The 25,097-nt window shown below is 41.2% G+C and overlaps 1 protein-coding gene and 1 long non-coding RNA gene across 5 annotated transcripts in view; one reads left to right on the top strand and one right to left on the bottom strand.

Moving 5' to 3' along the window:
* The window catches only part of LOC133971512 (uncharacterized), a 273,667-nt gene extending 263,120 nt beyond the window's left edge, over positions 1-10,547 (bottom strand). The window contains exons 1-2 of the long non-coding RNA XR_009924384.1: positions 10,426-10,547; positions 9,698-9,751 (exon numbers count right to left, since the gene is read on the bottom strand). This is a non-coding gene — a long non-coding RNA (uncharacterized LOC133971512). The remainder of the gene's footprint in view (positions 1-9,697; positions 9,752-10,425) is intronic.
* Positions 1-25,097, top strand: part of rbfox1 (RNA binding fox-1 homolog 1) — a 165,987-nt gene that overhangs the window by 119,807 nt on the left and 21,083 nt on the right. For all 4 annotated transcript variants that reach the window (XM_062408899.1, XM_062408898.1, XM_062408896.1 and 1 more), the window contains 6 exons: positions 1,118-1,264; positions 1,376-1,429; positions 13,004-13,096; positions 16,691-16,751; positions 18,441-18,494; positions 24,101-24,233. In XM_062408899.1, the coding sequence (XP_062264883.1) occupies positions 1,118-1,264; positions 1,376-1,429; positions 13,004-13,096; positions 16,691-16,751; positions 18,441-18,494; positions 24,101-24,233 (542 nt within the window). The remainder of the gene's footprint in view (positions 1-1,117; positions 1,265-1,375; positions 1,430-13,003; positions 13,097-16,690; positions 16,752-18,440; positions 18,495-24,100; positions 24,234-25,097) is intronic.

The following is a 25,097-nucleotide window of genomic DNA, read 5'->3' as shown; positions in this document are numbered from 1 at the left end:
GTTAGAAGATATTATTAAAAAAACTATTAATGACTTTGCTCTGCAACTCCACTGTTTAATGGAATCTGAACCAAATATGGTTGAAGTTGTTTTATATCTTTTTTAAATGAACGTTATTATGGAACTGTTTTGTCAAGCTGGCACAAATAACGCTGTTGGTTTTAATGTTATTGATAAAATGGATCAATAATCTGCTTCAGTTCACCTCCTCACATCTGCATCGTAATTTTTCCGTCTCCAGAATGTACGCACACATGAGCGAGAGTTAGCATTGAAGTGGGCACATTCTCCTGTCAAGTTTGTTTTTATAGATCCCAAAGATTGCCTGGTAAATGGCATACGCAAGTTTCAGGCCCCGCGTACGCAGCAGTTATAAATGAGTTCCCTGGATTTGATAATATCATTTCTATGTTGTAATCAGGCTGCTCATTCACATAGACACATGATTTGTGCACACACTGGTCAGCACACACTGACTATTGTGAGGTTACCAGTGAATATGATTGATTTAACAGCTTAGTTCTGAGTAAATACAACTGTTCCATGATGTGTTTACTTTACGTTTCTTTTAGTGCCCTAGCTGTCAGGTCATAAATGCAGACTACTGGAAACTCCACTGACCACCATTGTCCACTGACGGGGGCTGAGCTAACAGACTACAAAAGGGAGGGAGGGGCTCTGTCTTTGGTCCTATCAGCACTTGGCATTCTTTTGGAAAGACATTGCTTTCTACACAGCCATCATTTGGGTATAAGCGCGTGATGAACTATGAAGATACAGGTCCTTCCTGCAAACATTCATATTGAAATGTGTTTGAGGCAATGAAATATTTGAACTGAATTACATGATTTGAATCAATAAAGTGGTTTGTGGTTTCCACCTCTAGAAATCATCCATGTCTCTACAATGGAACTTCTGCATAGACGGAATCCTACTAGGGAAGTGTTCTGAATTCTAGCGAATCCAGAACACAAAATCTTAAATAACCAGATATACAGAAAATATACTCCTGCTTTTATTGTCAAGAAAACTATAAGGAGGTATTATAATGTGATCATAGATGCTTGAAGGGCTTTTCTGCATCTTTCCTTTGTTTCCTTTCTTCTGTCTTTTCCAGCAGACAGATGATGCCGCTCATACGGACGGTCTGCCACCAACACAGTCTGTACCTGAAAACACAGATAACAAGGCCCAACCCAAGAGACTTCATGTCTCCAACATCCCTTTCAGGTTCAGAGACCCAGATCTCAGGCAAATGTTCGGTGTAAGTATCGTATATCTGATGCGCATATATCTGATGCGCATACAGAAACAGGAATATGATATTCAAAACTATAATTGATCCAGCATTAATGTTTTGCTTGTCTCTCTACAGCAATTGGGAAAAATCTTAGATGTGGAAATCATCTTCAACGAGCGCGGTTCCAAGGTACATGATACTTTTTAATTATTTATCTTTTTTAGATTTTGTATTAACTGTTTTCAGCTCTCCTATATTGTATAAGCTTTAAGGTGAGGCAAGCAATTCTTGAACTGGTATTTGAACTTAAGATCAAAACAAACACACTCCGTCCTACAATGCTCCTTCAGAAGCGCCACACATAAGAGTCATGCATGCGCATTAACAAGGCAAACCACTGATCTCAACAAGTTGGAATTAGCCACCACAAACATTTGCATTGACCGCTGGCAAAATCACCCTTTGTATTTACACAAAATACAGGTTCAATGGCTAGAATCAGCCACAGCAGTAACAGTGTCTGTCTCCCCTTGAAGAAGACGACAGTCGGACACAGATGTCCTACTACCGTGCCGCCACCGGAGTTGCATGACTAGCTCCTGCCTGCTAGAAGGTTATGTACTGGAGTGTGGTCGCCACAGCCTGCAGTACAGCTGAGGCAGCATTAGTAGTAGTACTTGCCTAACATGAATAGGACCTGAACTGTCAACCTCAAAAAGTTGGAATTAACCATCACAAACGTAAGCAAATGGGATAACAAAATAAACTGACCTGGTGGTTATGTTAAAAAGCTAAAGTAAAAACAAAGACGGAATCCATTCATCAGTTTACATCCATTTAAACTCCAGGTTGTTTGTACGCCCTGGAAATCACAGATGTTCACGCGGGTCTTTGCACTTTAGCAATTTCGTTATCTTCTTGGGTAAGCTGTAGTCTGTGGTGTTCAGCACTTTTGCAGAACTTATGTGTAAATTATTGTGGATTTGATATTGTGTGAGATAGTTGTGGGAGCAGAAAGGCATTTTCCATGGCTAAAGTAGTAGTTACATTTTGAAAAAGTAGTGGTGGTAAATATTATCTTTGTCAGTTTGTTCAGGTATTCCTCCCATCCCTTGATTATATTAGGCAGAGGAATTATTATCATTATTTAATTTGAACTATAACAGGTGATGTGTATGAGCACAGGACAGGGTGCAAACTCAACACAGAACTAGGGCTACGTTGTAGCACTTGCGGGCCCGAGCACCCGCACGTTGAAGCCTGTAGCGGTCGGTGCAGAGAGCGATCGATGACCAAGCGCACGTCTCCGCATTGCATTCGTTTTGCGCACTGCGGAAAGATAAACACTTCACTTCCTGCTTCCTTCACGTGATGTTGATCCTTGTCTGCTAATTGCTCATTACGGTCCATGCTATCAATTCCACATCAAACTGAAAATTGTATGTAAATCGAATGCTGGTTGTAAAACAAAGCTTACCTCCTGTTGCCAGTAGGTGGCGCCATCACTATTTTTACGCACAGACATATAGATCTGTTCATGTAGGCGCTCTGATGTAGCGTGAGCAATTTTGTGTCAATTAGACAATGTTAACACAACTTAATTTTCACACTGATTAGTAGTTGGCGCTATGACCCTGAACTAATATTTATATATTGAGCTGTTCAGATCAGGATTGTGATCATAGGTCAGTAGTTTGGAGCCTGTTGGATAATTCAGAGTGGATTAACAAAGTACTTCCTGTTTACTGGCGAATCAGTAGGTGGCGCTATGACACTGAGGAAATATTGACACATAGAGCTGTTCAGGCTTGTACTCTTATCATGTGACAGAAGTTTGGTAGTGATAGGACAATGCACAGTGGAGTTATGAAAACATTGTGTCCTTTGGCGAAGGATCCTCCTACATCAATGTTTACATAATTTGAGGAAATGTCACAATTCTGACCTTGATCCAATGACTTGACTGAGCTCATTTGAGCTGTTTTATCTTAAAGCAGCCAGGAGCAGTTCATCAAAATATAAAACATGTCACCTCCTGTAGCCACCAGTGGGCGCTGTAATTTCAAGTCAAAATTTCTGTGTAGATGTCATCAGGCTAGGACTCTTGTCTTACATGTGTAGTTTGAAATCGATTGGACCATGTATGTTCGAGATACAGATGCTTGTGTTTTGATGGCGTTTCATCAAACTTTGACGCCACGACATGGTCAGACGGTTTTGCAAAAACTCAATCTTTCAATAACTTTAGATCTCCATTTTGTTGTAATGACGATGGTCTAAATTTTAAGTTGATTTGATGAAAGCTGTACGAGAAGTACTTAAAAGAAAAAATATGGAATATGACCAAAATGGCCACTAAAGTCAAACTGGCGGGCTTCCTGTTGCGTTATTCATAATGCACTGATGGACTGTTTGTGAATCTAGTGATGATACACAATAGTCTTTGTTTTTTTTGAGGATCGGTGAATGCTAAATGAGGGGCTTTTCCGTAGGTGGCGCTCTTGAGCCATTTTGCCACGCCCTTTTCAAAATACTCCAGAATACGTACATTTTCGCCGCCTTCGAATTTACTGCAAACTCCTACAACTTTTTGAGCACATTAAAGCCCTCAAAAAGCCAATTCATTTAAACATGTGAAAAATAATAATAACTAGGACTACGTTGTAGCACTAACGGTCCCGAGCACAGGCAATTTCAAGTCTGTTGCGGTCGGGGAAGAGAGAACGATAGATGAACAAGCGCATGTCTCTGCCTTGCGTGCGTTTTAAGCTCTGCAGCAACAACAAAACGCTTCACTTCCTGTAGCCAGCAGGTGGCGCTAGGATTTTAAGTCATGGTGTCTTTGTAGATGTCATCAGGTCGCGACTCTTGTCTTACATGTCTAGTTTGGAGTTGATTGGACCAAATATGTCCAAGATACAGACGCTCGTGTTTTGATGACGTGTGATCAGACTTTGACTCCACGCCATGGTCAGAGTTTGGTGTTTTCCTATTTTGTAACAGGTAAAAATAGCAGTTAAATGTCAACAGTTGTCTTTATTGTTGTTCTATTATTTAATAAATGCAACAAACTATAGTTTTTATATATATTGTATGACTATATATATATATATATATAACTTTATAACCTGTGTTATCAAATATGTTGTGCGGCACCAGACAGCTTTAAATTGGGGGAAGAGTGGAGGAAATGGCTCTTTCAATAGTAAAGGTTGCCTACCCCTGCCTTAGGTGACACAATTTGTGCCTTGGTCAAACGATGATCATATACAGCCCTCTATTGACTTAATATTGCGGTACAAGTAGGTGTGCCGGCAATATAAAGCCACTAGAGGTCAGTATAAGACCATGAAACACAGACATGGTTGAAAGGAAAACAAGTCTTTTCATTTTGCACATCAAGCTTTTAAGCCACACCACGGTCACACAGTATGACGGAAAGTTACAATTTTGACAACTTTAGATCTTCATCTTGTTTTGAAGACACGCATCTAAATTTTACGTTGATTTGATGAAGGCCCTACGACAACTGAATCAAACTGTGACACATACCAAAAATAAGACATTTCCTGTTGTTACCAGGGGGCGCTGTGATTGTAAGTCACAATTTCTGCACAGATGTCTTCAGATTGCAACTCTTGTCTAACATGTCTAGTTTGGAGTTGATGGGACCAAATATGTCAGAGATATAGAAGCTTGTGTTTTGATGGCGTTTCGTCACACTTTAATGCCACGGTCAGACGGTGTGTCAGAAAGTTGTTTCTTTGATAACTTTTTATCTCCATCTTGTTGTGATGGCACTCATCTAAATTTTTAGTTGATCTGATGAAAGCTCTCAGAGAAGTACATCAAAGAAAAAATTATGGAATATGACTAAAATAAGCACTAAATCCAAAATGGCGGGCTTCCTGTTGCGTTTTTCATAATGCTCCAAGAGGCTTTTTTGTTCATCTGGTGATGTTACACAACTGTCTTTAATTTCGTGAGGATCAGTGAATGCTAAATGAGGTGCTTCTCCGTAAATGAGGGGAAGCTCCGTTGGTGGCGCTGTTGAGCCATTTTGCCACACCCATTTCCAAATACCCCAGAATACGTACATTTTCACGACTTTCTAACCAACTGCAAACTTTTACAACTTTTTGAGCATGATAAAGCCCTCAAAAAGCCAATTCATTAAAGCAGGAGAAAAAAAAACTGAATCAAACTGTAACACATACCTAAAAGAAGACATTTCCTGTTGTTACCAGGGGGCGCTGTGATTATAAGTCACAATTTCTGCACAGATGTCTTCAGATCGCAACTCTTGTCTACATGTCTAGTTTGGAGTCGATGGGACCAAATATATCAGAGATATAGAAGCTTGAGTTTTGATGGCGTTTCGTCACACTTTAATGCCACGCCACGGTCAGACGGTGTGTCAGAAAGTTGTTTCTTTGATAACTTTTTATCTCTGTCTTGTTGTGATGGCATTCATCTAAATTTTTAGTTGATCTGATGAAAGCTCTCCGAGAAGTACATAAAAATATAAAACGTACCAAAAACAAGACATTTCCTGTTGCCACCAGGGGGCGCTGTGCTTGTAAGTCACAATTTCTGCACCGATGTCTTCTGGGGGCGACTCTTGTCGTATGTGTCTAGTTTGGACTCGATTGTACAAAATATGTCTGAGATACAGAAGCTTGTGTTTTGATGGCGTTTTCATCACACTTTGCCGCCATGCCACAGGCACACGGTATGACGAAAAGTTGATTTTTGTTGGTAACTTTCAATCTCCATATTGTTATGATGACAGTCATTTACATTTTAAGCTGATCTGATGAAAGCTGTACGACAAGTACATCAAAGAAAAATATGGAATATGACCAAAATGGCCACTAAAGTCAAACTGGCGGGCTGCCTGTTGCGTTTTTCATAATGCACTGATGGACTTTTTTGTGCATCTAGTCATGATACACAATAGTATTTGTTTTTTTTTTGAGGATCTGTGAATGCTAAATGAGGGGCTTTTCTGTAGGTGGCGCTCTTGAGCCATTTTTCCACTTTTTATCAAAATGCTCCAGAATACGTACATTTTCGCCGCCTTTGAATTTACTGCAAACTCCTACAACTTTTTGAGCACATTAAAGCCCTCAAAAAACCAATTCATTCACGCAAGAGAAAAATAATAATAATAATAATAATAATAATCATTTCAATTTCAATAGGGCCTCCCAACGATTTCGGTGCCCGAGCACAGGCAATTTCAAGTCTGTTGCGGTCGGGAAAGAGAGAACGATCGATGACCAAGCGCACGTCTCTGCCTTGCGTGCGTTTTAAGCTCTGCAGCAACAATAAAGGCTCCACTTCCTGTAGCCAGCAGGTGGCGCTAGGATTTTAAGTCATGGTGTCTTTGTAGATGTCATCAGGTCGCGACTCTTGTCTTACATGTCTAGTTTGGAGTTGATTGGACCAAATATGTCCAAGATACAGACGCTCGTGTTTTGATGGCCTGGGATCAGACTTTGACTCCACGCCATGGTCAGAGTTTGGTGTTTTCCTATTTTGTAACAGGTAAAAATAGTAGTTAAATGTCAACAGTTGTCTTTATTGTCGTTCTATTATTTAATAAATGCAACAAACTATAGTTTTTATATATATTGTATGACTATATATATATATATATATATATATATATATAACTTTATAACCTGTGTTATCAAATATGTTGTGCGGCACCAGACAGCTATAAATTGGGGGAAGAGTGGAGGAAATAGTAAAGGTTGCCTACCCCTGCCTTAGGTGACACAATTTGTGCCTTGGTCAAACCATGATCCTACACTGCCCTCTAGTGACTTAATATTGCGGTACAAGTAGGTGTGCCGGCAATATAAAGCCACTAGAGGTCAGTATAAGACCATGAAACACAGACATGGTTGAAATGAAAACAAGTCTTTTCATTTTGCTAGCGCTCGTCTCCACGTTGCCTGTGTTTGTGCACTGCGGCAAGGATTATTGCTTCACTTCCTGTAGTCAGCAGGTGGCTCTATGAACTAGAGGTAAGTAACCTTAAAACCAGTGGTGTATAAAGTTCTTGAAAGCCATACTTGAGTAAAAGTACAGATATCTTACTTGAAAGTGACTTTGGTAAAAGTAAAAGTCACCCATCAGAAAATGACTTGAGTAAAAGTCTTAAATTAGCTCATATTAAATGTACTTAAGTATTAAAAGTATCTTGTGTTGAAATTTACTTAAGTATCAAAAGTACAAGTACCAAAATTAAAAATCTAAAGTGCTTTTTATAGTCTATACAGAGAGAAAATACCAAAAATGTTTCTCAAGATTTATTTTAACTGACTGAAAAATTATAGCATTATGCATATAATCTATAATTTTACAAATTTTGAACCCTAGATACTGAGGTTCAAATAGTAATGGATCAGTACATCTGAACTTCTAGAGACAACAAAGAATCAACACAACAGAATATACAAGTGACTCTTGTGTCTGCCTAAGAACATTAATAAACCACAGTATAACCACTAAAACATTGTGTAAATATCACAAAACCTGGACCTTTCATCAGTAGCAGGAGGTATACACAATGCCCCTTCTGATAACTCAGTAACCGGAAACAAGTTCTAGGCACACAAATTAAGATAGTTTCTCTTTTGTTAACAGCTGCACTTTGCTAGTACAAATAGGAAAAACTCACTGGACACAGTTTCGTTTTGCTGCCAAATTTTAGACCGAATAATAAAAACTGAACTGAACCAAGCTCCTGCAGGAGAACCTGGATCATTATGAAGGGAATAAATGGATGGGGAATGTGCTGGTGTTGATTAAGTACCTCCTCTTTGTACACACATCGCTATTCCTCATTGGATGGTTTAGTGAGGTCCTCGGATCGGCCCCACCAGAGTCGGAGCGCCGAGAAGACGATCAAACTGGACTCTAGAGGAAGTCAATCTCGTAATAGGGTTCCTGATGGTGAACCTGCGGAGGGATCATGACTGGTACAGCCTGCTTGACCCCGGTCAACCAAGGCAGCCGGACCAACCTCCGGACGCTGGGGTCTCGCGTGAAGGGGGTCTCGCGCTCCCCCCTCACGCCGCCGGACCTGCACATCTCCCGAGGCAGCGGGCACGCGAGTGAGCGAGAGAGAGAGGTGCGCCGTGCATACAGGCTCGCGTTGCGCCAACCTCCGCTGCTCAAGTAACGAGACAGTTTAGAGAATGTAAGAAGTAGAAAGTACAGATATGTGTTCAAATGTAGCAAGTAAAAGTAAAAAGTCGTCAGGAAAATAAATACTCAAGTAAAGAACAGAAATGTGTAAAATCTACTTAAGTACAGGAAAGAAGTATTTGTACTTCGTTACCTCCCACCACTACTTGAAACTATACAACAACAAAACCTATTGCTTTATCTATCATCATATGCTTACATGGCTCAAGGCTTTTTTAATATAAAATTGTGATAAAAATTACAGTTTATTTAACATGTCTAATGAACAGATTGAAGCAAGTTAGCTACAGAGTCGTGTGTTTGGTTGTGACGTTATTTTTTATTTTAATACATTAATATCAAGATGCTACACATCTAAGTTGCATGTGATAGTAACTATGTTTCACCATTATTCTGTTACAGGCTGGTATATCCACCATTACTATTCCCACCTCGTTTATTTAGCCTGTCATGGAGTTTTAAAGTGAATTAGACAGTTTAGATATGATTATAATCTCCACACATCAGTGTTGTAAACAGTTCTCAAATTAATTATATAATTATGTTTTCACACTGAGGGAAGTGGAGAGACTTGATGTGGTCTGTTATCAATAGCTCTGTGGGAGATTATCACCTTGAATATTACAGATGAGGTAGAAAGACATTTTATCTATTTGTACAATGTTGTATTTCTTTCAGTACTTTTATCAGAAGGCACTTAAAGTATGTACATTTAACCATGAGGATACAAACCAAGACCACAGTACAACGGTTCTATCTGAAATCTGTTGTGCTTCATACACAACACAAAACATTCTTTAACAGTGCGTTTTTTCTCTTCATAGATGAAGAACTGCAGCACCTGATGTCCTCAGCAGCAACATGGTGGAGATCTGATTTGATACACTTTAGATAAGAACCCAGTGTTTTATATTTCTGCTTTGCCATAAGAGACAGAACATGGTCATCACAGCTGTGACCTTCAGGCTCGTCCATCCCTAATAAAATGATAGGAAACATGAAAGTATCAAAGAATTGTAGAGGAAGAGTTACATATGAACAAAGTGTGTATTCTTATTTTTTGTGGATATTCAACTATGTATTTGAATATGCTTTTGGATTAAAACGTGCACTGCCATGACAATGAATGTTTAGTATGGAGCTATTTCACATTAAAAGTATTGCATTATAATTTAATACATTTTGTATTATGTGCAATTCTTTGATTGTTTGTAAGTAATGAAAACAGGTCTGTACCTGGAGTCAGTGTTCAGTCTGGTTGGATTCAAGTTGTTTCTCAGGCTGGACATGCTAGAGGAACATTGAACACAAATACACAGATATGTAAAGTCATACGTGTGCCAGGTCAACTGCTTAACAAACTTTTACATGGAAAAATAAAATATTACTTCAAAGTTAAATCATTTCAGCTTAGGAAATAGGTAGTGCATATTAGCCTACAATTCTGTATGACACTGTCTGTTCTATTAAAGTTGCAAGGCTATGATTTACTCATATTTAACAAAAGAATTCAGTGAAGTCTGTCTGAGATTAACGATTTAAAGAGTGAAGGTGGCAGACACGGTTACTTTTCACTGTAACACGTTACAACACTACTCTGAAGAAAGAGCTTTAGGACACGTAATGCTCCTTTGAACAGCTGCTCTTGCAATGCAGATGTGACGTTAAACACTCAGGTTTCTCAGGTTTCAGTTAGCTTAGCTAGCCTAAATAGCCTCCGGGCTAGCTCCTTGAGCCAACACACAGTCTCCTTTCTCAGATTCATCCTTATAAATTAACGCTTGTATCTGCTTGGTGGACCTGGGTTCATGGTGATGTGTCGGTAACAGCTGGCATTCGCATTGAACCCGTTAGCAGCTGGTATGTAGCTTCCGGATTAGCGTTGCTAAGCTAGCACGCCTGATTCAAAGGCACCCTGCGAATCACTCCGAACACATGTAAATAAAATACTCTACGTGACTTACCACAGAAACGGGAGCGCAGACGTCGTTAACGTGTCCGTCAGGAGAAGAAGCAGAACATCAAACTGTGTTATTTACCGGGTATGTGAGTGCAAGCCATTTCACGGTCTAATGAGGCGTTCACGTGAAGCTGTGTTAAATGGAGTTTCGTTTGTCATGGCGAGTTGAAGAAGTCTGCTGCAAAGCTATGAATAATCCGCATGATGAAAACTCACAGCAATGTTATGCCTACATTATCAATATCTTGAGACCCACGTGACAAAGTTTGACATGGTTTAGCAAAGTGAATGAGGAGAAATACATCCAAGTGTGAGACGTAACAAAACGAAAGCGGTCTCATGATGCGTTCATGGTAACTCCGTTAAAATTGATTTCGTTTGTCATGGTGAGCTGATGAACTTTGATGCCATGCCAATAATAATCCGCATGATGAAAATTCACAGTAATGATATGCTTACATTATCAACATCTTGAGACCCATTTCACACAGTTTGACATGGTTTAGCAAAGTGGCTTGGAAGAAATACATCAAAGAGTAAGATGACCAAAACAAGACATTTCCTAATGCCCCCAGGGGGCGCTGTGCTTTTAAGTCATGATTTCTAGGTATATGTCTTCCGGTTGCGACTCTTGTCTTATATGTGTAGTTTGGAGTCGATTGGACAAAATATGTCCAAGTTACAGAAGCTCGCTTATATTGGCGTTTAGTCGAACTTTGAGACCACACCACGGTCACACGGTATGATGAAAAGTTTAAATTTTGATAACTTTAGATCTTCATCTTGTTTTGTAGAGTCTCATCTAATTTTTAAGTTGATCTGATGAAAGCTCTCTGAGTAGTACATACAAATATAACACCTACCAAAAACAAGACATTTCCTGTTGCCACCAGGGGGCGCTGTGATTTTATGTCACGACTGCTGTGTTGATGTCTTCAGGTCGGGACTCTTGTCTTACATGTTTAGTTTGGAGTCGATTGGACCAAATATGTCTGAGATACAGACGCTCGTGTTTTCATGGCGTTTTGTCACACTTTGATGCCACGCCACGGTCAGACGGTGTGTCTAAAAGTGAATTCTTTGATAACTTTAGATCTCCATTTTGTTGTCATGACACGCGTCTAAATTTTAATTTGATCCGATGAAAGCTGTACGAGAAGTATATCAAAGTAAAAAACATGTAATATGCCCAAAATGGCCACTAAATCAAAAATGGCGGGCTTCCTGTTCAGTTTTTCATAATGCTCCTTGAGGCTTTTTTGTGCATCTGGTCATGATATACAACTGTCTTCATTTTCACTTCCAAATACCCCAGAATACTTAAATTTTCACGACTTTCTAACTTATTGCAAACTTTTAAAACTTTTTGAGCATGTTAAAGCCCTCAAAAAGCCAATTCATTAGGCCGGGAGAAAAATAATAATAATAATAATAATAATAATAATAATCATCATTTCAATTTCAATAGGGCCTCCCACCGATTTCGGTGCTCGGGCCCTAATTACAATAACAAGAATAATGCCTACAATTTCAATAGGGCCTCACACTGATTTCGGTGCTCGGGCCCTAATGACCCCAGCCAAACCAGGATTCAAATCCTCTAGCTACGAGGCGACTTCTGATCATTTTCTTAAAAACCTATCAAATTTAGTTTTGGACCCTTAACTGTCCTTCACATCTCATATAATCAGGACAATTGTCCAACCTCTTTTTCATAAGTACAACAAGATAAATGCATTCAATGATACCTACTGTGATAAAACACATTATTGAGGGATGCTGGTATTGATGACAATGTTGTAGGTTGATGTTCAAAGTTAAGTATATAAATAAAGTTTCCACTCTATTTCCTTAACAACACAGATTCATGGCTGATCAATACTGGTCTATTACAACGTCCTCATTAGGTCATTCTTCTTCTTGAATGTTGTTCATCTGTGATGACGTTCCTAAAGCCCTGTGAGACAAATTGTGATTTGTGAACAAATAAAATTTGATCGATTGATTAAGTCCTGAAGTTCCTATATGATTTTTCATTTTCATCTTAATGTATTTTTAGTTTTGGCTATTGTTCTTTGCTTCCTAATATAACAGTTTTTTTTCTTAGTGCCATAAGCAAAACCATAAATAACATTGTTGTCCCTTAATTCTTTTATTGAATTTAATTTCCTATGTAATTACTTAATTAGAGGGAATATGCTTTTCAACTATGAAATATAGGTAGACAATTTACTGTGTGTTTTTACATTTAAATGCAATTGTGATATTCCCCTTGAAAGCATTTATTTTTTAAACATGTTATTAAGGCTGAAGTGTTATTGTGCGGTGCATATGTCGCTAACTGTATAAAGAGCTAATGAGTTGCTAGCTACATTATTTATTAGAGTTACAGGTCATCAGGTTATGTAACCTAAGTGCATATTTAAGAACTATTATGGGATATTGGAATGTAAAAACTGAAGTAGAAGGTGAACAATTTATTGTGTTCCTATTGATGTAAGCCACAGTTCACTGTAATGTTGAATACACTTTTTTGAAAATAATGTGAATGTTGTTCTTGCCTCTCTCTGTCTGGCATGCAGGGTTTTGGATTCGTAACATTCGAGCACAGTGCGGATGCCGACAGAGCCAGGGAGAAATTACACGGCACCGTGGTAGAAGGTCGTAAAATAGAGGTGCATGTTCTCAAATATTTATCTGGACTTCTTCCCTGTCTCTTTCTCCCTTTACATTTTTTTGCGTATGTGTTTTGGTATCTGTGAGGTCTGTGTGTGTTTGAAAAGTCTACTGCCATGTCCCATTTTGCCATCTTTCTCATGACATCAAATTCTAATCATTTCCCTTTTCTTTTTCTAGCAGTTTCATTAAGCAAAACACAAGTAAATGTTGAACTCGTCGATCATTATTGTTTGTAAGAGACTTACATTTTTTGTTAGTCTACTTTTTTTTTAATTTTCCTATTTTAATTCATTTTATACTGTGAAGGACCTTACCAAAGGTTAACATTTTTAAATCTACACTATCCAGCCCATTGACAAAGATGTAATAAATGCTTAAAAAATAAGCAACTAAGTTCCGGTCCGGAAATCTTGCTTATCCATGGACAGATGAAGTGCTTAGGAATTAGAAGACACAGGGAGACCAAAATGCAAGGTTTACAACGTACCAGACTCTGTGGAACGACTTTACATTAGGCTCTTACGATATCTTCCTATCAATGGACTAAATCAAGACATCACTAATCTATAACTCATAACTGAGCTATAACTAACCCTAACCCATTTTGTAGAATCTGCACAGTCCAGAACCATGTCTGGACAATGGGGACTTTATTACATGGGCTGCACTTCAGGAGGGAATTACATATTTTTAAATGACTTGGAAGATTTGGCAATATGTAAAAATGGGTTCAGGCATTAAAAAGTTAACACCCAAATACCTAAACTTTAAAACAATTGCTTTTTTGCACCACGTTTGGATTTGCTTGGGTTTGGGTTTTGCAATGCTCCATTCGAAAAACGTTTCCACAGATATTAATTAATATATTTGTATGATTATACCCTTAAAAAAGCTGTAGTTCCCTGGTACCACCTCCATCCACTTATCCTGGTTAATGTAGTTAACAGCAGGCAAAGGAAGGCCCCAATCTCTGCTGTCGAGCTCTTTCTGGGCAACTCTAAGGCATTTCTAATGGTGATATGTAGTCAATCAAGTGTGTTCTGAGTATCTTTGGGCAAGATACTAAACTCCGAGTTTCCCCTCATAGAAAAAGTGCTGCCCATAGATGCACTGTGTGCATGAATGGGTAAATGGCAACCAATTGTACTGTAAAGCACTTTGAGTGGTCATCAAGACTAGAAAAGTGCTAGATAATTAAAAAATGTGTACCAATACAAGCCCACACCAGTACCAGTTCCAGACCTCAAGATTCTGTAGGAAAACTGCCATCATCATTTTTGCCACAACAATGTGAGTCCATAGATGGACCTTCACCCCTGTACCGACTCACTTCCCTACCTCCTCTTATTACTAAATCGTACTAACCTTAAGAACACAGGAATGAAACAAGGTATTTATGAGAAACAGACGGCCCTATAGTGATATATTCCTTTTTTAAATGAATTTATTACACATAGCTTTGGGGCATTATTTGCTTTATTTGGAACTACAGAAGTTTTTCCCCAGCACCTTGCGCAGTCTCCTACTCACTGGACCTTCTTCTTTCCCTCAATCATTCTCCTTCCCAAAACTAAAATGTTTATCTTGTGGCTCTAGCAGATAGCCCTTTCCCTGTTTTTGAATTTGACCAATTATCCACTTATTTGCCTGACCTTTGACAACACATTCTCATAGTTAATTGTATTGAGCCACATTAGCCCTTTACATCCTTGTTGCATACCAACTAAAGCTCATTAGTGTATCAAACACAATTTGCTATTGTGATCCAAAGAACACACATCAGCTCCCTATTGAGAACCTAAAAAACTCTGGTCAATGTGAATTTGAAAGTTCAGGCTTCTTCTTAAACATCCTCTACAGGAGGAGGCTTCCACAAGACCAAGTAAAATAGTTAAGTCCAAGGTACCACTAAATGCAACCAACCACCCAATACTCCCATAAAATGTTCATAATGGCAGCTAAACTATATCTGAGCAGAGCTGTTTGTCCATACATGCTTTCTTTTTTCTTTAATCCTTTTGCGTGAAACCAGTTAAGTTCAACCTGCTTTTGTTAGATGGAAACATACTCACCCCACCGTATAGATTTATTCAGGAACAAATATGTTCACATTAAAATTAAAGCCAGGATTTAACCGCAGATTTACAAAATATTTTTTTTACGTTTGTCAAATTCTTCCCATGCATCAGGTTGCATCAAAATATGACACGACTAGAATGGCACTCCAAAGGCCCACTAAGAAAATACTCATAGATATCAATGACCTAAATTTTCCAGATTTTCTTGATCAATATGCATTATTTCCTGGGAAATTTGTAAAAATGTCAAAAAAAAGCTCCAGTCCTTTGTCCAGATCCAAAGTTAAATGCATAGGATGAGATTTTGGTCTAAGTGTGATGGATGACAACAACTTGTCTGGACAATATGCAGGGAGGTAAACTCTGCCTTACAGAGAGCTGAAAGAGAGTTTGTGGACTGGAATGATTGCAAAACTTTCTTGGCCACCTGAGTAAGATGCTGCTTATCCCTTTTTCATCCCATACTCCCCCACCATCTTTCCAACGGTAGCTTGTTTAGGGCCCCATCAATCACAGTTACAGCGGTAACAGTACACAAACAAGTGGGAGGGGCCAAAGGTTTGGGAATGGTAAGTGTGGGCGAGCAAGCCATTCTGCCAGCATTTCCTCTCACTCTTCCTCTCCCTTTGGAACGTTTGCAATGCTAAAACTCACGTTACATTTCTTCTTTTGAATTGTGGTTGGGTTGATGCTGTATATTGACATACATATTTTCTTGCGCGTCAGCGTGTGTCCATTCACTAAGTGTTCTCCTAAAGCTGCGTGTGCGAGCGATACTGACTGAGACATGAATCCGTTTGCACTTCACAGATTGTTGGAAACCCATTTATTTATTTTGTCTTATTTTAGAAGACAATGCATCCTTATTTTTTTGTTTGCTGTTGTTTGAATTTTTAATGATTTGATTGGTTGATTGATTGATGTCGTTGGTTTATTAATCTGTTTTATTAGGTTGACATTTTTAACTTAAGATTTATTTTTGCAATGAATTTGAAAGGCTTTTGTCTGAGTGTGAATGCTTTGTGTTGCTTTTGTCACAACAGTTCTTCTCATTTTTTATTGGTTGACTGAACGTTGCATAAAGCTCCCGACATATTCTCATCTATTAGCCCACTGACATTTTCTCTGTATTTTCCCCTCCTCTTTCTCCCCACTGCATGCATCTGTACATTTACAAAACATATTTTTGCCAAGTGCATCAGTTTTTTTTTTACTTTTATCTGTATGTTATTGAAATGGCTCTAGAATTGGGGAGTGCATGCTGGAAAATGTCATAAAATAGAAAATATGCAAATGAGAAAGAAAACTGATTTGATTTGGTTGTGTTTTAAGCGTTTTCTGAATGCAATTTCGAAAACACGGGTGACTAGGGTGTTTGCCATGACACATTATACTGTTTTCTTTGTTTACATCTCTTGGAAACTTTGCATGAAGATTTACTCTAACATGACTGTATTTACTACTGACTTATACGTATCATAACTTATGGAGCTCTCTCTTTACCTGCTGTAGGTCAACAATGCAACAGCCAGAGTAATGACAAATAAGAAGACAGTCAACCCATATGCAAATGGTAAGGTCCATGTTTACAGCGACTATAAAATAACAAATATTCAACCATTTACTAGGTTTTAAGGTTTTACAACATTGAATTAATCGAAGGTGACTCCTGTCCCTGATAAACAGACAATTACAAAATATATTTGCTCACAGTAAAGGTGAATACCTTTGACCATGACCAGCAAATCAAGTAACCTTGGAAAAAGTAATTGAAAAGCTCAAGTCAGAGAATGAAAACAAGAACACCTTCAAGTGATTGAACATCTCCAGCTCAGTTAAATCAGTGTATGGAATTCTGTCAAAATATCACAGACATCCAAGGCTTGTGATGAAGGGATAAAGTCTGAAGATGTACAAAAACAACCCAGCAATACCTATAGTATGTAAAAATATATATATATATATATTTAGCTTATTAGGGTTAGGAGGCCAGAGTTTGAAAAGGATACATTGGAGATGAAGAAGTGAAAGGAAGTGCTGGTGGCAGCATCATATTGGGGATGTTTTTCTGTAGTTGCTCCTGGAAGCCTCTTGATGGAGGAAAACATGATACATTTTTTAAGAAGCCTGTTTCCCAGACAAAGAGCCCTAACATAAAACCAAAGTTACACAACAGTGTTTCAACCTCTAAATGCATTGGTGTTTCTTAAAACATTCCTATATACGACACTTCTTTGGCCATCCGGCTACAGGGCATAGAAAGCCAAATGTTCCCAAATTCACCTCTGTATGTCAATTAAGCCTCTGATGTTTTAATATATAGTTTAGTTCATACTGTGTTACACAGGCTGAAAACTTGTCATAGACTGACACCTACCGCACACAATGTACAGTAATCACTAATCAAATTCAGTTGCTAGTGTATGTTGAAGTGTGGTTATTGCACACAAATGAATGGCTTTTACAACATACATTCTTTTGGAAGTCACAGCCCCACTTTACCTTGTCTCAGCCATGACTTCAGCAGCTAAATGTTGTGGTTTCACAGGGAAGCACAACACCAGTTAGATATTCCCAAGTTAGAAATTTGTATAGAAAACTGTGCTAATGGTCAAGGCAGTTGAGGTTACTTCATGAAGTTCCCTCTTCAGTCTAAGCTTATCTTGGGAAAGCTAATTTGAATGTATCTTGATCAATTACCTATTCAAAGCTTTTGTTGGCTGAGCTGTTGTGATCATTCCTGTGAAATGAGTCAGGATGTAACATTGTTCCAAAGAAACGACTGAGCCAGTTTAAGCTTAGAAATTAAAATGAGGTTGTCATTTGTTGATTACCCATAATATATACACATAAATGGCAATGAACATAACTCAGATGGAATGATGAGTGATATTTGAGGCTATGCTAACCACACACCACTGTTAAAATGTGCCTGTCCTATTCACAAAATCAGAAAACTAGCCTATTGGAGGTAATGTTTTCTTCTTATAAATTCACAAAAGAAACATTCTGTTCAGATCACAATTGACGCAACAGTTCCTTGAGTCCTTAGTAATAGACTCAGCAGGTTTGAAGTAGATCAATGCTTGTCAAGAAAACTGAAGGACAGACAGACAGATTGGTGTCTGGATTCATTAGCAGGATTCATTTCTAGTTCGAAATTCATTCAGAACATATGGATCATATACTTAAGCATGATAAATTACTGCTCTGTCTCTTACGTATTGTCTGTTACTTTGTCCCACTGTCTTTCTTGTTTAAGGCTGGAAGTTAAATCCAGTGGTCAGCGCTGTCTACAGCCCAGAATTCTATGCAGGTAAGAGGACATGCCCTTCTCCATTTGTCACAATCCCCTTTGTCATTATCTTCCCCCATTCTTCAGTGTTTTTTCCACATCTTCATTTGTCCTCCTAAACTCCATCCCGATTTTTATTTTTACCTTCATCACTTCTTTCTATTTACCTCAAAGCAACATGCAACCAAGCAAATCTGTTAGCAGAGCAGAACTGTGCTGAATTGCACAAATGTAACAATGAACTGTCATCGCTTCAGCAAAACATACACACACTGCACTGTCCCCACCCACAGACTCTCTGCAATCTTGGCCATTCCACCATTTACCTTGCCCAACCCTTAACCGACTTCCCAGCCCCCAGCCTGTAATTAACTATGGCCATTATGGTTAAAAAAAAGTACCTGTATTTTGTGATAAGAGGAACATAGATAGATACAAGAGTGTGCTAGAGGGGAGGAGGAATGAAGCAAAGTAAAGGACAAGAGAGAAGAAAATCTTATTGTTCATTTTTGCAAGGACATTAAAAGGTATGAAATACATTTTGTCAATTAAAATCAATATTTTCACTTTCAGCAGACATTCAATTCCCTAATTCACCCCCATGTTCTTTTAAATACAAAATGCCTTTGTTTTGATTTACCTTTATCTCACCTTTCAATTCCCCTAAATACTATTGGGGAATGCTTGTTTTTGTGTTTATGTGCACATGTGCATAGCATGTCCACTTTTCAGTCTTTTTCTGTATTGGTATTTGTGTTATTAAGTTTAGAATTGCCAGCTTTGCTTTTAGTTCAGTATCAGATGTTACTCCCTCCACACGAACATACCTGGAATAAAACATCACATTGTTCGACACGATTGTTTCTAATAAAGCTCAAATCACCACATGATGTCCTGATCTTTAATAGATCTTCCCACCAATTAGTCCACTTGCTGATCATCAGACGAGCCAGCCAAAACAAAAAAAATGGATACAACCATAAGGGTGTTTTCCTGTCATAAAATCACAAAAAACGACTTGACATTCCTTGGTCTTATCTTGTTTGAAGTTAAGCAATGCTTTTTGAAGAATTGACTAATCACTCACTCACTCACTCACTCACTCACTCATCGTCATCCGCTTATCCGGGGTCGGGTCGCGGGGGGAGCAGCTCAAGCAGGGGGCCCCAGACTTCCCTTTCCCGGGCCACATTGACCAGCTCTGACGGGGGGATCCCGAGGCGTTCCCAGGCCAGTGTTGAGATATAATCTCTCCACCTAGTCCTGGGTCTTCCCCGAGGTCTCCTCCCCACTGGACGTGCTTGGAAAACCTCCCAAGGGAGGCGCCCAGTGGGCATCCTTACCAGATGCCCGAACCACCTCAGCTGACTCCTTTCTAAGTAAAGGAGCAGCGGCTCTAATCCGAGTTCCTCACGGATGACTGAGCTTCTCACCCTATCCCTAAGGGAGACGCCAGCCACCCTTCTGAGAAAACTAATCTCGGCCGCGATCTCGTCCTTTCGGTCATCACCCAGCCCTCATGACCATAGGTGAGGATAGGAATGAAGATCGACCGGTAGATCGAGAGCTTTGCCTTGCGGCTCAGCTCTCTTTTCGTTACAACGGTGCGGTAAAGCGAACGCAATACCGCCCCCGCTGCTCCGATTCTCCGGCCAATCTCACGCTCCATAGTACCCTCACTCGCGAACAAGACCCCGAGGTACTTGAACTCCTTCACTTGGGCTAAGGACTCATTTCCTACCCGGAGTAAGCAATCCATCGGTTTCCTGCTAAGAGTCATGGCCTCAGATTTAGCGGTGCTGATCCTCATCCCAGCCGCTTCACACTCGGCCGCCAGCCGATCCAGTGAGTGCTGAAGGTCACAAGCCGATGATCCAATGAGGACCACATCATCCGCAAAAAGCAGTGACGAGATCCTCAGACCACCGAACTGCAACCCCTCCCCACCACGACTACGCCTCGATATCCTGTCCATGTATATCACAAACAGGATTGGTGACAAGGCGCAGCCCTGGCGGAGACCAGCACCCACTGAGAACGAAACTGACTGGCTGCCGAGGACCCGAACACAGCTCTCGCTTTGGGAGTACAGAGATTGGATGGCCCTGAGGAGAGACCCCCTTACCCCATACTCCCGCAGCACCTCCCACAGTTTCTCCCGGGGGACCCGGTCATACGCCTTCTCCAGATCCACAAAACACAAGTGGACCGGATGGGCATACTCCCAGGCCCCCTCCAGGATCCTTGCGAGAGTGAAGAGCTGGTCCGTAGTTCCACGTCCGGGGCGAAAACCGCATTGTTCCTCTTCAATCTGAGGTTCGACGATCGGCCGAACCCTCCTTTCCAGCACCTTGGAATAGACTTTACCAGGGAGGCTGAGAAGTGTGATACCCCGGTAATTGGTACACACTCTCTGGTCCCCCTTTTTGAACAGGGGAACCACCACCCCGGTTTGCCACTCCTTTGGCACTGTACCCGACTCCCACGCGATGTTGAATAGGCGTGTCAACCATGACAGCCCCTCAACACCCAGAGCCTTTAGCATTTCTGGCTGGATCTCATCAATCCCTGGGGCTTTGCCACTGCGGAGATGTTTGACTACCTCAGTGACCTCCACCAGGGAAATTGACGACGAAACACCATCAACCTCAAGCTCTGCCTCCAACATAGAGGGCGTGTTATTCGGATTCAGGAGTTCCTCAAAGTGTTCCTTCCAACGTCCGACGACCTCCTCAGTTGAGGTCAACAGAGTCCCATCCTTACTGTACACAGCTTGGATGGTTCCCCGTTTCCCCCTCCTGAGGTGCCGGATAGTCTTCCAGAAACACTTTGGTGCCGACCGAAAGTCCTTCTCCATGGCCTCTCCGAACTTCTCCCACACCCGCTGCTTAGCCTCCGACACGGCAGCAGCTGCAGCCCTTCGGGCCTGTCGGTACCCTGCAACCGAGTCCGGAGTCCTCCAGGATATCATATCCCGGAAGGCCTCCTTCTTCAATCGGACGGCTTCCCTGACCACCGGTGTCCACCACGGTGTCCGAGGGTTACCGCCCCTTGAGGAGCCTAAGACCCTGAGGCCACAGCTAGCCACCGCAGCTTCAGCAATGGAGGCTTTGAACACCGCCCACTCCGGCTCAATGCCCCCAACCTCCACAGGAATGCCAGAAAAACTCCGCCGGAGGTGTGAGTTGAAGATACCTAGGACGGAGGCCTCCTCCAGACGTTCCCAGTTCACCCGCACTACTCGTTTGGGCTTACCAGGTCTATCCGGAAATTTCCCCCATTCCCTGATCCAACTCACAACCAGATGGTGGTCGGTTGACAGTTCCGCCCCTCTCTTTACCCGAGTGTCCAAAACATGTGGCCTCAGATCAGATGACACAATCACAAAATCGATCATTGATCTTCGGCCTAGGGTACTCTGGTACCAGGTACACTTATGAGCACCCTTAGGTTCGAACATGGTGTTTGTTATGGATAATCCATGACTAGCACAGAAGTCCAATAACAAACGACCGCTCGGGTTTAGATCAGGGAGGCCGTTCCTCCCCACCACGCCTCTCCAGGTGTCTCCATCGTTGCCCACATGGGCGTTGAAGTCACCAAGCAGAACTACGGAGTCCCCTACTGGAGCCCCATACAGGACTCCATTCAGGGTCTCCAAGAAGGCCGAGTACTCTGAGCTGCTGTTTGGTGCATACGCACAAACAACAGTCAGAGTTTTCCCCCCTACAACCCTTAGGCGCAGGGAGGCGACCCTCTCGTCTACCGGGGTAAACTCCAACACTGCGGCGCTCAGCCGGGGATTTATGAGTATCCCCACACCCGCCCGGCTCCTCACGCCCTCGGCAACTCCAGAGAAGAATAGAGTCCAACCCTTATCCAGGAGTACAGTTCCAGAGCTGAGACTGTGCGTGGAGGTAAGCCCCACCAGATCTAACTGATAGCGCTCCACCTCCCTCACAAGCTCCGGTTCCTTTCCCCACAGCGAGGTGACGTTCCACGTCCCCAGAGCCAGCTTCTGCCGCCCGGGTCTGGTCCGTCGAGACCCCTGACCTTCGCTGCCACCCATGTGGCTGCGCACCCGACCCCAACGGGTCTTCCCACAGGTGGTGGGCCCATGGGATGAAGAGAGGGGGGGTGCCACGTAGTTTGTTCGGGCTATGCCCGATCGGGCTCCGTGGCAAACCCGGCCACCAGGCGCTCGCCATCGAGCCCTCCATCTGGGCCTAGCTCCAGACGGGGGCCCCGGGATTCCTCCGGGCCGGGTCACATCTCCTCTTTTTTCGTTATTCATTGAGGTTTTTGTTTTTTTTGAACCATTCTTAGTCTGGCCCCTCACCTGAGACCACTCTGCCATGAGAGACCCTACCAGGAGCACAAGGCTCCAGACAACACAGCCCTCAGGTTCATAGGGACACGCAAACCTCTCCACCACGATAAGGTGACGGTTCCAGGAGAGGTGAATTGACTAATAGCAACCTTAAATCAAATTGTATCAGATGGCATAATATCGCTCGATAAGACTGGAACCTTTAGGGTTGTAGCATTTCCACTATTGGGCTTATATAATATGGAACCATTTCCATGATATAAGATATTGGGTCAAGTTTTACATTTTTTGTTCAAGGCAATCTGAATATTAGGTAGAAGGTTATTAACTAATCAGGAGGACCCTGTTTTTTTTGTTCCTTGGACAGATTCTGAGCACTGTTTGTGTTTGTGTGTGTGTGAGTGTGTGTGTGCGTGTGTATGATTGAATTATAACATAAAGCATAAAGTGCTTTGAGTGGTCAACAGACATGAAAAGCACCCTTATAAATGTAAATATTTTACCATAGAAGATATTATCTTTGTAGCTACATGCAGCAATTTGAAGGTTTTGAACTTATGTGGACACAAGAAAACAGTCAAATGGCCTAAACTTAAGCCATAAGCAGCAAACAGCAAGTAAAAATGGAAGCTTATGTTTGGTAAGTTATGTCAGTAGTGTTAAATGATACATCACAAAAAACTGTGAAACTCTAGATGACATTAGCATTCTAATCTTGGATTGAAGGTACAAACTGTTCTTCTATTTCTAGTTGGGGAATACAAATCAAGAGTAAGAAAGAATGGAGAGAGAGAGCACAGGGGAGAGGGTGGTAGTGGAGTGGAGCTATTGCACGGTATTGTTATTAACTTATCATCAATCTTAATGGGGGGCGACTGACACAAACCTTAATTTGAGAGCTCGGGAGAGTGAAGGTTGAGAAGGAGATCAAGGTGTCATTTCCAACCCTAATTATACATCTCTTCCAAAAGGAGATCTAATAAAATGCTAATAGAAACAGTGAATCATTCATTGACCTGATGGAAAATGGAGGGTTTGAGCCAAAGGATAAGAGTTTCCCAAAGAGAGACAAGGAGAGGAGTGAGGCTGGTAATTGTTCCTATTCATCTTTTGTCACCTTGATTTTAGGGCCGAGTGGCCCTGGCCACCCTTAAAGTCACACCAATGACTCTATCCATAACTACTCTTCTTTGCTCTTGATATGGAGCTTGGTGTATACAATAGCAAGAAGCAAAGCACTGGCCATGCATTTCTCTTTAGGAGATAATATGCATAATTTTCTGTTCTCTGTCTCCAGTACCAGGTTTTCCCTTCACAGCAGCCAGTGCAGCAGCAGCGTACAGAGGAGCCCACCTACGGGGACGAGGAAGGACAGTATACAACACGTTAAGGGCAGCTGCTCCGCCTCCCCATATGCCAGCTTATGGAGGGTGAGCATCCTTTCTCATTCTTGTCCTGTTGTCTTTGCTTCCTCTTTGGTATCTCCTGTCTTTCCCTTCCCAAATGAAAAAATCTGAGTATCTGTGCTCAGAGTCAGTAGATTGATGCATGCCACGTCTCGTCTGATATGACATTGCACTCCCCAACTTCCACAGAATGCTTAGTCCACCAATATGGTAAATGGTTTTGTATTTATATAGCGCTTTTCTAGTCTTGATGGGCACTCAAAGCGCTTTACAGTACAGTTTTACCTTCACCCATTCACACAGTGCATCTATTCGCAGCACTTGGTTATTCTATGGGGGGCCATTCAGGGTTCAGCATCTTGCCCAAGGACACTTCGGCATGCAGATAGGTCAGACTGGGGATTGAACTGCCAACCTTTAGGTTGTAGGACGACTACTATACCCCTAAGCCACAGCCGCCCCATCCAATAGGCATGTGCCTTTGTACCTTTGCATGGAATCATGAGCAATGGCTAACAATTTGACCTTGTACTGTTGTGCTATATGGTGAGGCCAACTTCATGCAGAAATGGGAGGTATCCCATGATCAGGGTTAAAAGTAGCAACATTATTGGGAATGAAAATCAAATAGCTGTTCTTAACAGTTTAACTAACACTTCGTTCCACCCCAACATCCTCTCTTCACAAACTATATCACTGCATGTAATAAAGCCTGATTTCCTAATTTGCTCCCATTATAGTTACTTCAGGCACTAGAAGTGTATTTTTGGGGCTTTTCACACAACTAATGCCAGTGAACAATACAGCTTAACTTTGGCCTGTAATTGGCTACTTGCACAATCGACCTAAGGGTTCGCTTTTTATGGGAGGACAGTACACTCTACACTC

Source organism: Platichthys flesus, chromosome 16 (assembly GCF_949316205.1).
Source record: "Platichthys flesus chromosome 16, fPlaFle2.1, whole genome shotgun sequence".
NCBI lineage: Eukaryota > Metazoa > Chordata > Actinopteri > Pleuronectiformes > Pleuronectidae > Platichthys > Platichthys flesus.
The sequence above is the reverse complement of the archived record's forward strand: the minus strand, read 5'-3'. Positions and strand labels throughout refer to the sequence as shown.